Source organism: Rhodamnia argentea, chromosome 11, assembly GCF_020921035.1.
Source record: "Rhodamnia argentea isolate NSW1041297 chromosome 11, ASM2092103v1, whole genome shotgun sequence".
Classification (NCBI taxonomy): Eukaryota; Viridiplantae; Streptophyta; class Magnoliopsida; order Myrtales; family Myrtaceae; genus Rhodamnia; species Rhodamnia argentea.
The window spans coordinates 19,375,666-19,390,262 of record NC_063160.1 but is presented as its reverse complement, the minus strand read 5'-3'; the positions used below and the strand labels follow the sequence as shown (position 1 = coordinate 19,390,262).

Below are 14,597 nucleotides of genomic sequence, written 5' to 3'. Positions count from 1 at the left end.
TCCGATAGTCGGAATAATCACATATTTACCGATTACCCAAAAGTCCTTATTTGAGACGATTTGATAACTTTAGACCCTTATATGAAAAAATGAGGGTACTGCATGCCTTTATTTGGATTTTTTTTTTCCAACTTTTTGTCATGTTGGATAGATTTTTTGTGCTAGGCCAGGTGATGAAAATTTTTATTTACTACACCTTACACTTCGCTAATTTGTTTTTATTGAAATTCGACTATAACCATCCTACCAAAGAATTTATCCATTATGCCATAAATTTAGTTTACGGATTTTAATTTAATCATAAACTTTTTAATTTTATGATTTTACTACTTTAGTTTTGGATCTTTGCATACAATTTCAATGTAATTCTTGCCGCAAATTTTAACCTGAAAACATTGACGAGAAAGTCCAATCAACATTCTAATGTGGATGTTGGATAACTCCTTCACTCGTAAGAACATTGATTTTTTTGAGTGTTTGAGTTCTTTCATTATTGTCTTTTTCTTGTCTTTTTAATGTTCGGATTCTCGATCATCTTCATCTTCAACCTCTTTTCTTCTACCGAGAACGCCGGTCTTCAACCTCCGAGAACGACGATCAGCTGGACGATGTCGGCTTCGGCCCCGTGCGATGGCCAGGTCAAAGCATTGTTTGGCCGTGATTCGCCTCAACCAAGTCCGCGAGCTTCCGAGCCGGGTCGCTCCGCTCCGGCACCTCCCTAATCTCGTCCATCGGACTCTTGGCAACGGGTTGAACCGGATCTGGCCTCGAGCTCCATGTCGTGGATGAGCTCGGTGATGTCGCAACGGAGCTTGAGCCTTCCCGATCCGGGGGCTCGAGCTCTACCCGCCTCTTTGTTGTTTTCTCAAAGAACAAAAGAAGAATTGGCAGCAAAAGCTGTGTATTTGCAGCAAGCGGAACATATGGAAAGGAAAAATCGCTTCTCTTCATTCAGAAAACTGAAAAATACTTAAGTATAGACTAAAACTTTGTTTGTTGCCCACTAAACACACGTTACCCACTAAGCAACAGATTACTTGATCCATAAAAATCTGCAACAAACTAACAAAATAAATCCGCAACAAACTAATAGAATAAATCTGCAACAAACTAACGGAATAGATAACATGCAACTAAACAACCCTACAAAATAGGACTCTAACAAAGCGACTCAACGAGAAAATAGATCGTGCGGCCTTGATGCATCAACACTCTCCTCCTGGATCAAGTGCTTTGCACACTCCTAACTTTGCCCCGAGAAGTTCGAATCGACCAACATGAAACGACTTAGTGAATATATCTCGCAATTTGATTTTCCGAACTGCGGTACACCAAGTTCACCTCTCCAGCCTTTTGCACTTCTCTCAAGAAGAAATACCCGACCTTAAAATGCTTTGTTTTTCCATGAAATACTTGGATTACGTGAAATGGCCGAGTAGCTTGATTGTCCACAAATACTTCTATGCCTTCTTCTTGCTCCAAATGCGGATCATCCATTAGCTTCTTCAACCATAATGCTTGATTCACACCGTAGTAGCTGCAATAAACTCAGCTTCGCAGGTTGATTGTGCTACTATTTCTTGCTTCTTTGAACACCAGGAAAAGCATGCCGACCCAAATGTAAAGCAATAACCTGAAGTGCTCCTCATATCATCCACTTGATCCCGCCCGATCACTATCGAATACCCACCGCAACTTAAACTCCTGAATTTTGTAGAACTTAATTCCATATGAAAGAGTACCTTTCAAGTACCTCAACACCCTCTTTGCAGCTACCATATGCAACCGACTTGCACAATTAAGAAATCTAGACAAGACACTTATAGTAAACATGATGTCCGGCCTAGTTGCGATGAGATACATTAGACAACCGATCAAACTTCTATAAACTCTTTCATCCGCGGGTTCTGATCCATCCTTCTTTTGAAACTTTTCCTTCTGACCCATTGGAGTACTCACACTCTTGCACTCCTCCATGTTGAATCTCTTCAGGATCTCCTTCAAGTACTTCTTCCGACAGATAAAAACTTCATTCTGATTCCGCCTAACCTCCATCCCCAGAAAATATGACATCTCACCAAGATCAGTCATTTCAAACATCTTCATCATCTCTTGCTTAAATGCAATAATCTGAGCACTATTATTTCCTGTCACCAAAGATATCATCCACATAAAGAGACACCACCACTAAGTCGGATACTAACCTCTTGACATATAGAGTGGATTCACTAAGACTTTTCTTGAAACCTAGACCCAGCAAGTGCTCATCCATCTTACTATACCATGCTCTGGGAGCTTGCCTCAAGCCATAGAGAGCCTTTTTCAGCAAATAAACTTTCTCCTCCTGGCCTGGTGTGACAAAACCTTCCGGTCGCTCAACATAAATCTCCTCCCCGCAATACTCCATTCAAAAAAGCAGATTTCACATCTAACTGATACACCTTCCATCCTTGTTGAGCTGCCAAAGCAAGAGTCATTCTAATTGTATCTAATCTTGCAACAGGAGCAAAGGTTTCTGAGAAATCAACTCCCCAAACCTGTGCATATCCCTTCACCACCAACCTGGCCTTATGCTTATTCACCGAGCCATCGGGATTGAGTTTGGTTCTGAAAACCCATTTTACTCCAATTACTTTCCTGTCTTCGAGCCTCTCCACTAGCTCCCATGTCTGGTTTTTTCTCTATCATGGCCAACTCTTCCTTCATTGCATTCATCCACTTCTGATCACTTTTAGCTTCCTCATAACCAGCGGGTTCCAAAACAGCCACACTACACCTCTGATATATATCAGTTAGAGATCCGGTACCTCTAACTGGAACATCATCTACCGCATCGTCGGGTTCCAGTGAGAACTCCTTGTGCTTGTCTTGTGACTCATCTGTCCAATCCCATTGCTCATCTTCCAGGAACCGAACATCCCCGCTAGTGATCACCTTCCCTGTTTGTGGTTGATAGATCCCGTAGGCTTTTGACACTAAACCGTAGCCAACAAAAATTCCAGGTTCGACTTTCTCCCCGAGCTTGTCTCTCTTGGCTCGTGGAATATGAGAAAAACATAGACAACCAAACACCTTCAAATTTCTTAGAATTGGCTTGACAACAAACCAAGCTTCAAAGGGAGTTTTCTTCTCCAATACCCTTGTAGGCGACCTATTCGACAAAAAAAAACTGCTTTGTGTTTCTTTCATACGCCCAAAATTCTTTTGGCAGATTCTTTTCATGCAGCAGACACCTAGTCATCTCCATAATAGTTCTATTCTTCCTCTCACTTACTCCATTTTGTTGTGGAGAGTAAGGAGCGGTAAGGCGATGCTCAATTCCAGCCTCTTCACGAAAAGAGTTAAACCTCCGTGAGGTGTATTCTGTTCCATTATCAGATCCGATGACCCGAATCTTGCAGCCACTTTGGTTCTCAACCCATCTTTTAAACTTCAGAAATACCTCGGCAACTTCTGACTTTTGCTTCATGAAGTAAATCCAGCACATTCTGGTATAATCATCAATGAAAATAATGAAATACCTGCTGCCATTTAATGAAGGAGTCACTTGTGGACCACAGAGATCCGTATGAATCAGCTGCAGCTTCTCCGTAGCTCTCCAAGTGGATTCCTTGAAGGGAAGTCTTGTCTGTTTGCCCAAGAAACAAGCCTTGCACTTTGTGATTTGCTCCTCCAGGCTTAGTAACCCGGTTGCCATTTCATTCCTCTGCATGAACAAGACGCCTTTGTGATGAAAGTGCCCTGACCTCTTGTGCCATATCTACGAATCAACGGCCCGGCACTTGAATGCCACTTGCTCTTTCTCGAGAGGATTCGGAGAAAAACTCTTATGTTGCATCTTTATCTTGAACGGCTCCCGACCACTAGAGTCAAAGATTAAACACTTCCCCTCTTCAAATATCACCTTAAATCCCTTTTCTACCAACTGTCCCACACTCAGCAAATTTTGATCAATCTCGGGCACATACATCACATCGAAACCGGTTTAGTTCCAAGACAACTCTCTATTGCTACGGTCCCTTTACCTTTCACTTCTAAGTACTCCCCATTCCCAATCCTCACTCTTGACTTCAATGACTTGTCAAGGTCTATAAATAACTTTTCATCACTTGTCATGTGGTTTGTGCAACCACTATCAACAAGCCAACTTTCACATGGAGTACTAGAAGAGAAACAAGAAGCAACAAACAGTTGATCTACCTCTTGTTGGGCTGCGGCATGTGCCTCACCTTGCTGTTGATCTCCCTTCTCTTTGCGGAACTTCTCAATATGTCCAAGTTTATGACATTTTCTGCACTTTACATCCGGCCTCTTCCAACACCTAAAGTGCGAATGATTTTGTTTTCCACAGTCTTGACATGAGGAATACCTTCCCCAATTGTTCTTGGAGTTACCCGTCTTGTTCCCTCTTGCGGCAGCCTTCGAACCACTCTTGCTATTCCATTTCTTCCCTTTCCACTTCTTGTCTTTCCCTCCTACATTCTCGTTGTTCTTTGGCACCGCAAAAGCTCCTTCCGTACTTCCTTCCAAATTTCATTAACCTCCTCTCGCTCTTGTGCTTGCGAGCACTAAGCAATTACGCCAACTTGATCCGAGACAAATCCTTGGTATTCTCCAAAGAGGCAATGGTTGCCTCGAACCTTTCGGGCAAAGAGACAAGAATTTTCTGCACTAACCTATTATCGAGAGGTCGGTGCCGAGAACTCTTGCATGATTTGCAATGCTTATCAACTTATCAGAATACTCCTTAATTGTCTCAGACTCCTTCATCCGCAGTCTCTCGAATTCTGTGATCGATTTAGCCCCTTCATGCTTCGATCCTCTCATCTCCTTGATACTCACCGTAAGGAAGTCCCGAGATAGCTTTCGCTGATTCACAAGCCATAATTCTGCTGAAAATAGCGGGTGAGACAGCAAAGATATAAACAAGACTTTGCCTTTGCCTTCCTTGTCGTCCTCTCCTTGTGAAACTTGATCCGATTGATGGTTGGATTGTCGGGAAGGGGAGCAACTTCATAATCTTGTTCCACAGCTTCCCAAAAATCACAACCCTCTAGATAGGCTTGCATTCTCACCGCCCAGGCTTGATAATTTTCTCCATCAAACACTTGGTGGAGCCATTGAAAAAACACTCGATCCCGCCTCCATCTTGTCTCCGAGGCTTCTATGGATGCGAGACACTCCTCTCAATCAATCTCACAAGTCACTCACAGCCCCTTAAGATCAAGAAGGCTCTGATACCAATGTTGTTTTCTCAAAGAACAAAAGAAGAATTGGCAGCAAAAGCTGTGTATTTGCAGCAAGCAGAACGTATGGAAAGGAAAAAGCGCTTCTCTTCATTCGAAAAACTGAAAAATACTTAAGTACTGGACTAAAACTTTGTTTGTTGCCCACTAAACACACGTTACCCACTAAGCAACAGATTACTTGATCCATAAAAATCTGCAACAAACTAACAAAATAAATCCGCAACAAACTAATAGAATAAATCCGCAACAAACTAACGGAATAGATAACATGCAACTAAGGGTGCGTATGGTAACGCTCCAGAAAAAGTGTTTTTGTTCCCAAAGTGTTCCCAGAATACTTTGGGAACGAAAACGCGTATGGTAAAAAAGTGTTCTCAAAGTGTTCCGGGAACACTTTTCAGAAACGGGAACACTTTTGGAGCGAAAACGAGAAACAAAAAATACTTGTTTCTTTGTTCCCGGAACACTTTTTATCAAAGCTTTTGAACACATTTTATAACGCAAGAGGAACACTTTTTGCAACCCTCTGTTCCTGGACTATTCCTTCACACTCTCAAAGACGACGACTTTTTATCAAAGCTTTTGAACACATTTTTTTTTTTTTAGTTACCAAACGCGTTTACGTTCCCAAAAATCGTGGCCGGGAACAGAAATAGAAAAAAGTGTTTCTGTTCCAAAAGTTGTTCCGGGAACGTAAACGTTACCATACGCACCCTAAACAACCCTACAAAATAGGACTCTAACAAACCGACTCAACAGAAAATAGATCGTGCAGCCTTGATGCATCAACACTCTTCCTCACGCAGATCCACGCTCGAGCTCGAGCGCCTACCTCCATGACGACCCCATGTTCCTCGCCAAGATCCTCCGCTTTGTTGCTCTATCGCCCTCCGGCGACTTGCGGTACGTGCACCACCCGTTCGACCAAATTCCTCAACCAAACATATCCTTCCACAACCCCCTCATTCGCGGGTACTCCGGTAGCTCGCCGCCTCATGTCTCCATGGACATCTTCAATCAGATGAGGCGAAACGGGGTCCACCCAGATGAGAGTGTTCTCGTCTGGTGCAGCGTATAATCTTAACCGGCATCCCTTTGTGCAATCGGTGGCTTGCCAAGTTTCTGTGAAAAACTGTCAGTTTTGAGGATTGTTCGTATTAGAGTTGGAGGCTAGAAAAGTCGCAAAATCGAGATCCTGGCAAACCTTCTGTTATTTAAGATTTAACACACTGTATTTGTTCGTCAAGAATGCTTTGATATCCACATGTACGCGATGAGAGAGATATGCAACATGATGAGGTTGATGACGTTTTTCTCGGTTTAAGACCAGAGTTTGAAGATCCTAGTTTTCCTTAAGTTCATCCACACTAAACTAAACAACGGTCTGTCACGTAGGATGACCGGCGATTGCCTAGATGGACCATATTAGATTTTCATGCTAAGGTTTCCGACTACTTTGGTAAATGTAAAAAATTTAAAACTCAATTAAAATCCGTGCAATTGGTTAAGGAATGAATTGATAATTTTTCCTCCCCCATTTTTTGGGTTATTTTGATACTTGAAGATTATATTTTTAAGTTTTAAAATTCATAATTTCACTACATCAGATATAAATATGCTCAACAAACAATTTCACTACACCAAATCTAATACGAACAATATGTTCAACTACAAACTTGGTACTTTCAAGGCAAAAAAAAAAAAAAATCGATCGTCATAAGTAATTTTAAATCCAAGGGAAGATTTTTGGATCCCAGGTTTCTTTTTCTATTATTCCTATAAAATGCTGAAATGTTAACAGAGCTAAAAGGAAATTACGAAATATAAACTTTATTGGCTTTCGAAGTAACAAAATTGCACCAAGGGAAATTACAGCAACTGCTGGACAGGGCTAGAAGGACTTTTACTGCTCTAGCGAGAGAAGAAAAACTTCCTCGCGAGCTTTTAGGATTCGAGTTTGCTAAATATGATTACTGATGCAACTAACTCCAAGGCAAGCGTAATCTTGAACTACATATGTTCGCAGAGCTCTCCCAAAATGAACCGATTACACCAAATGAATTACAAGAAGGTATTATTTGAAATAAATCTCTGCGACTTAGATTCCCCTTATTCGCCGAAAGCATCCTCGACACGGCCGACCCGACTAGATGGGGTAACGAGCCATGTACCGGTCGAACATGGCGAGCGTTTCCTTGTGCTTGTACTCTGGAGCTGTGTGACCAGCGCCCTGTTTCACATAAGCCATGAAGTATTTTCAGTTCGGTTTCTTTTTTTTCGTGTCTGGTGAACTATGAAGAAGCGAAATGAAATTCGATTTCCTTCTCTCACCTTCACGGTCACGTAGGTCAGACGGAAGTGATCGTTCATGAACTTCACTTGGTACCTAGAAAACAGCCGAGGATCGCATGATGTTAGGATTGGACATTTAGCTCACTTCAAACTTCAACCGCAGTTCGCGTTTTGGCAACTTACCCTGCGATTTGTCCATCAACGTACCATGCCCTCCATTCGTCGAAGACGGGCACTTCCAAGGATTTTATCCAGCTCAGGGTTCCAATCCATGGAACTGAGATGTCGTGGTCTCCGCTGCAAGGCACAACATACACCGATCATGAGCATGGGAGTTTGATTATGAGCCTATCTATCACAGGTGCAACCCATTGTTAACTATGGCATTTGTTGTTTCAGGACACATTAACACCCTACTGGTTTACTCGAAATTAATCGAATTCAGATATATATATATATATATATATAAAAGGCACCCGTGCGGGGAGTATTCTGAATCATTCGTCTCTGCCAACCCATGACCAAGCAAGGATTTGATCCAGGTGAGCACAACAATTAAGGCAACAGAAATTATGTCTAAAGCTGCATATATTCTGTATGATCACAGGATTGAAATTTTCATTTTCTTTATCGAAGTTTGTTGGGCAGTCGGCTAACTATACTGTTCTGGTTAACTGTTTTTTGATATGAAGAGTAACGTTACCTATATATGAGAGCACGGAGACCGGTCTCTGAGAGATTTTTCTGGTAGGCAATGGCACTGGTGACCTCCTCGGTGTAGGTTGAGAAGTTTTTCGGGCATCTTTTCCATCCATCTGGAGGGACACTTTCCTGATTGAAAGTTTTCCATAATGTTAATGAACCTATGCAGGAAGTCAAGGTAAATCACTCTTGTTTGCAATTCGTCGACATACCGGTCTGACATACAAAGCCTTTTGCACTCTTTCATCATTCAACCACTTGTAGGCCATCACATACGTAAAACCCTGCACAAACCATCAAACAAGCTTATCAAAATCTGACTGAGAATAAGGAAAAAGGTCGAGGAAGAGGAGGAGTCTGTTTACTCTGCACGGCAATTCGGGAAGTCTGTCGTTGGAGAGGATGTGATCTATAGTTTCTGCTTCTTGAACTCTCAAATCCCATTCCAACTCCCTCCGTCTCTTTGATGAGAAGGCGCATTGTGGTTCCAAGATTTGGCAAAGATTGATTTGTAAAAGGCACTGCATACATGACGCAAACGATGGATCAGTATTGGCATCCCGGCACAACGACATTAAGGCACAAAATGGAAAAGCCAACGTGGCTAGTATGCTCGCTCGGGATGAGCAGGACCTCTTTGATCAATTGCAGTGTTGCTACGCAGGCAGTATTGTTTGCATCCACGTCGACGTAATTGCCTCCGCAATATACTTCAGCATTCTGAGAGAAATCGGAATTGATAAGTTCAATGTATTTGGTAAGTGGAGAAATTGTCACAAGTGAAGTGAAAGTGAAGTGATATAAACAAGAAAAGGTTACTGAATGATATAATATGAAGCAGCTCTTATCAATTCCTATGCCAGACTAAGAGACTTGAGTTCCTTTTGGTAATGATTTCCTTTTGGTTATCATGAGCTCAACATTATTTCAGAAAACTATAAAGCAGAAAGACAGCCCTCAAGCAAAAACTGTACTATTTTAAGCAGAACCGCGCCTACATACGTTGCACCAGGAAGACATGCTGTGCTTTTCATGTCTTTCTAATCAACAATGCATTCATATGAGAGAGCATTATGAAAATTTTACCTCATAGTATTCATCTGATATAAGGTTCACACGATGAACATACGGAACCCGCGAATTTGGATCAATGAAGTCATCAGTCACTGGGTTCCCAAGCAAATACCCCTAATTAAAGTAGAATCGAGACAAATAGTTTGTTAGGTTTCACTCTGTGCGTAGATATGTCCACAACATACTCAAAAAGATAAATAAATTTGGTCAAGGCTAAGCCAAGAAGAAGAAAACATACTTGGAGTTCCATCTTAGGCCTTAGTCCTGCCTCTATGCCTGCAATCCCACAAAAATCAGCTTAAAATTTCTGTAGCGAAAGTCGGTAAGATCGGCATAAAAAGTACAGTCGATCTGATCTGTGTGAAAAGAAGCTACCTTCTAGTATAGTTGTCACCAAAATAGGCACAATTAGGCCTGAGTATGAGTCACCGCCAATGTACAGTTCATTTCCTAGGAATTTCGGGTGAGAAAGGAGCCACTGAAACATAAAGCAAGCTTCAGTTTTATCATCAGTGATATCATCAGATGATAAATCTAGGCAATAGTAGCTCAATCTTGTGTACTAGCAAATCATGTCAATCGACATCTATTAGTACCTTCCTCAGGAAAGTATAAGTATCGTGCACGGATTTCATGTCAGAGCTGTATTTACCCTCTTCAGTTGTCGCATACGAGAATCCAGCTCCCACGGGCGCGTCGATGAATATTATGCTGGCAGCCTAAAGTCGATTTATGATTAACAAGACGACATAAGAGTCGGGTTAATCTCAGAATTTACTGAGAATTTCCATGAGGAAAGAGGGGGATTTTTTTGCACCTGGGTCCATGAGTATTTGTTGATTAGAAGAGAAGGCAAGCTTCCATTGTAAGCTCCATAATTGAAGGTCAAAGGACCTGCACAGAAGTTTCAAATTCAAAATGATTGAAACTTCTTCTCTTCGTTTGATTCTGTTCATTCGGCTCGGTTTTCTTATGATACAATATTACTTCTTAAGGTTCATTCCTAATGCAAGAGGCCTCAGAATAAGAAGGATCAGTGCATGTATCGGGAACACGCTCTCGCCTGACAAATGATCTTATATGTGTTGGCTAACATAACACACAAGGATGAGGATCCACTGCCGGTACGAGAAAAAAAATTTCTTGAGGTAAGATCCTTATTAGGCCATAATCCAGAGCTGAGTGATCTGGTTTTGCAGTAGTACAGTGATTTTCGTCTACCTTAACTTAATTTCAAGATGGAAGATCAAGTACACTACGACATGTCAAAGAACCAATTTATATGGTCCACATGAGGCTTGACATGTCTGTTCTTATATTGCTCGAACATTGTTGTTAGAAGTATTTGAATTCCACACATCCCGATTTCTAATTGGCTCAAATCACTGTCACTTGAAGGAACTAAAATGCGCATGTTTCCACTCTTTCTTTAATCAGATTAAAGAAGCCATAACCAGAAGCTTTGGATCCATGAAAGAAAGGCAGATTTCCCCAATACTTCAACTGCAGAGAGTTAAAATGAGCATGCCCGCTGTTTCATTGTCTCAAGCACTACTGTTTGGCATAGTGGAACCTCTTCACCCTCCCCACCACCTCCTCCTTCTCTATTTACAATAGAACATCACATTCACATTTATGCAGGCCCATGACCGATCCATATCGATTGTCTGGCTGATTTAGCTAAACACCATCACATCCTGGACTCAAATTCTGTCCCCGCAACCGCAAAACAGAAGTAATGTTCATTTCACCGGTCTTTCGAATGCTAAAGTTCCAACCATATCCGTACTTTGCAACTTTTAGGGAACATAAGGGAAAGGGAAAAGGGAACGCCGAGAAACACTGACCGATTTCAAAGGCAAGGGCAGAAAAGCCAGAGCAGCCAGGGCCACCGGTGAGCCACAGCACAAGAGGATCAATGGCAGGGTCTCTCTCCGACTCAATGAAGTAGTAGAACAACTGGACATCATCCATTTCACCCACCCCTATGTACCTGCATTTTCCATCAACTACCACACTTTAGAATTTTCCCAAACACAAAGGAGGGAAAAATTCGGTAAAGAACCCAACAAGAGCATGAATACAAGAACCGACCCGGTTTCCAGCGTGAAGGGGAGTTTCCCAGGAAACCCAGGAAGAGTCTCTACTATGTGCTGAGACGTTGCAGCTCCAGCAAGAAGCAACACCAGCAACAAGCTCATCCATTTCTTGCCAATTTGGCTTCTTGAATGGAACCCCATTGGCTTTTGCTTTTGCCTTTCCACTTCCAAATGCTCTTTTCTTTTGTTTTCCTCACGTGGTGGTGCCTTTCTCCTGGAAGAAACTAAAAGAAATGACTAGGTCATGTATATGGTCTGAGCTCTGGGGACTCTCTGGTAACTTATGGCTCGTGCAACGTTTCAATGAGTTTGAATTTGATGTTTTAAGTGTCCATGTATGGAGCAAAGAACTTCAAATGGAGCACGTGGACTGGGGGTTTAAGAGGGGGAGGTTCGAATGAAAGTTAGGTGCAATCTGGAATCTGGTCTAGCTCACCTTCAACTATCGCCATGGCGGTCTAGGACACTCTTCTCCAGCTGCTTGTTCAAAGCGTACGACTTGGTTTATGTACCATTCTAAGTCTGTGACTGCATGATCCAACAAACCTTCTAAGTTCAGTAATTAGCGGGCGCGAGTGAACAATTCGATCGATTAGGTCATTCAACTTTTCTTGTGCGATCGAGTTTCGAGTCGGGTGACTTTTTTCCGGCACATTCAAATGTGGTATGACATCACGAATCAAAGCGCTGCCCTCGGATTCTCGATCGGCGAGATTGCTTGCCCGAGTAACTAGCAAGTGCAACAGTGGCCAATCTGGTTGGGTTTCATGCCCAGAAAAGAAGCGAACCGTTTCCTCGGGTTTGCACGTGGTATTCCTACCAGTCTTTGCATGGGTTCGGTACAATGGAATAGACGGCCCACGGAAATATTTTAATCTGAAGACACATTATGGAATCCATGAATGCTGATAATTCTGATCCTAAGTCAACTCTAGCAATGAAGTTCATCATGAAGACGAGCAGATTTGAATGGTGGTAGGCATGAAATTGGAGTTGACAAGACATTGAGGGGAGCTGAATCATAAGACGGGTTTAGATGCTGCGGCAAGATAATTACAAGAGTAATAATTAACTTCCTATGCGATTAAATTGATGGCAAGGCGACGTTTAACATCAATCAAAGTTTTTATCTCATAGGGCCAAGCGAAGACCCCAATTGTTGGACTAGATCAGAAGTGTCCTCATAATGATCAGCAAAATTAAGAGGCGGATGTCTGGTGCGAGTAAATGTATGAGTCGGGTCATACTTAAATTTATTGGATAGCATGAGTGGAATGTCCGAGTTTATAAGCTTTCCCCCTTCGATGTAATCAGACTATATGCGCAAAATCATGAGCTATGGGATGACATCTTATGTACACATTCGAGAAATTCTAATCCAACGCGCAAATTTCCCACCGATTCTCATCGTTTCGCCGGATGAATGTCCTTTTTCCATAGAGCTGACTGATGTCGCCGCCACGCGGGCAAAGGACCACGTGATGATTAAGGAACTAAGGGAAGACGTGATTAAAATAAGGAGCGAACCCTGCACGGTTGCACCAACCGAAGGGATCACGAGCACGACCGGGTCCTTCCTTTCAAAACCTTTGAAGCAAAGGTGAAGCTAACCCTTTTGAGCAGCCGGTTCAACAGCTGCGGATGACGGGACAAGATAAGAGTTCCCAATCTTTCATCTCCTAGAAAATCGATTGAAGTTGGGTCCACCTGCTAACTAAGGAGTGCTTGACTTGCCTTTGCTCAAGACAAATCCTGCGTGGGATTATTCCTATTCCAATCTCCCCCTTTCTAACTTACATTGGCAAAGCAGCGAGGTATCGGTGAACTTGGAATTGGTTCGAGCAGCTATTCACAATTCAAGTCAGAACGGAAGTAATAGTATCGAAGGCGTTTAATGTGAATATATTTAGAATTTCTAATCTTATGTGTCTGGGAAAAAGAGAAAAAAACTACTTAGGAAATACAATACGATGATGATATAATTTATCGGTTACGCCATGTCAATTGTGCAACCTATGCAGTAAATGATGTTTCTTCTCTTTAATCTTTTTGCATTTAAAAGGTCAGGTGGTGTCCGGATCGGCTTTCACGTAACTCGACTGATCCACCGCTTCGAACATGTTAATGGCGCACTCTCCCTTACCGGCCTGATATATTCAGAACTTTTCTCTCGAAATGCTCTCCACAGACTTAAACCCAGAACCCCAAGAAAAATAGCAAGTTCTTCAAAATGATAAGGGAAATAGCAAATTCCCTTATCATCTGAGGAGAGGGATTGAAGGGTTATCCAGCTGAGATAGGCCGGGGCACTTTAAGGCCACTGATTTTCTTTTTTCAATTTATTGTATATTTTGGTTATTTTTGGAAAGTTTTTAGGGGTGGTTGGGTCGGGAATGTGAGGCAGGAGAGGACCATCACATGAGCATGATTGAGAATAGACACATACAAAATTGGGGAGAGGAGAAGAGCAGCTGCGTTGGACTTTGAATGTGATGCCGAGTCTTGTCTTTCAAAGATTTATCCTATGTCATGTCCAACTAGCAAATCCAAGACTTTCTTTCTTTCTGGAAGGAAGGAAACAAGCATCAAGAATGCCACCCCAACCCCCAGCCCCCTCCCCCCCCCCACACAAAGAAGGTTTGGTACGAATGTCAGCCTCTAACCCATCACACAAAGCGGGGAGAAAGGCAAATGATCAATGAAATTATACCTTGTTATCGAGTCTTGGCGAGGATCCTGAATTGAAGCAACCTCAGATCAAGTGTGATCCTTTTCAAGGGTTCATGGAGGTAATGCGTAGCATAAACCGATCCTCGTCAATAATAGTTAGCTGATGGTAAATAGGAAAACGACACGATAATATTCCCTAGATTTTGGTCCGATGTATGATGTCATGCTCAAACTTTTAATTCGTTCGATGTGATCTTTGAACCATTCTTAATTGTTCAATATGCTCCCTCAAATTTTTGTAACAAAGTCGAATCGATCCTTTCCTAATATTCAGAAGTTTTCGTAGCGACATTATTGCCTAGATTATAGATGATCTTTTATTTTAGTCCATTTCCTAAATTGACAGAAAGATATGCTATCTTTTTATTTATCTTTCTACCTATTTGGTCTTACAAATGTAATTTTAGTTTCATTTGAGTATATTTTAAGTTATGATCTCTACAGTAGTAGA

At 42.0% G+C, this 14,597-nt stretch overlaps 1 protein-coding gene across 1 annotated transcript; it reads right to left on the bottom strand.

The window, feature by feature from the left end:
* Positions 1-7,063: 7,063 nt before the first annotated feature.
* Positions 7,064-11,766, bottom strand: LOC115735648 (serine carboxypeptidase-like 13). The gene is made up of 14 exons (XM_030667005.2): positions 11,412-11,766; positions 11,165-11,310; positions 10,135-10,211; positions 9,914-10,036; positions 9,693-9,795; positions 9,556-9,593; positions 9,330-9,431; positions 8,877-8,963; positions 8,609-8,764; positions 8,456-8,527; positions 8,245-8,372; positions 7,725-7,838; positions 7,581-7,635; positions 7,064-7,479 (listed from the first exon to the last, which is right to left on the bottom strand). Exons 1-14 carry the CDS (start codon positions 11,555-11,557, stop codon positions 7,396-7,398), a joined length of 1,431 nt encoding a protein of 476 aa, XP_030522865.1. The 5' UTR covers positions 11,558-11,766; the 3' UTR covers positions 7,064-7,395.
* Between the last annotated feature and the right edge of the window lie 2,831 nt (positions 11,767-14,597).

Excerpts from the sequence above, each read along its gene's own strand:
- LOC115735648 (XM_030667005.2), bottom strand. The coding sequence starts at position 11,557 with ATGGGGTTCCATTCAAGAAGCCAAATTGGCAAGAAATGGATGAGCTTG. Across the intron at positions 8,528-8,608 it reads TTCCCGAATTGCCGTGCAGA|GGTTTTACGTATGTGATGGC; the intron begins GTAAACAGACTC and ends TGGTTTGTGCAG. Across the intron at positions 7,636-7,724 it reads GTTGATGGACAAATCGCAGG|GTACCAAGTGAAGTTCATGA; the intron begins GTAAGTTGCCAA and ends GCTGTTTTCTAG.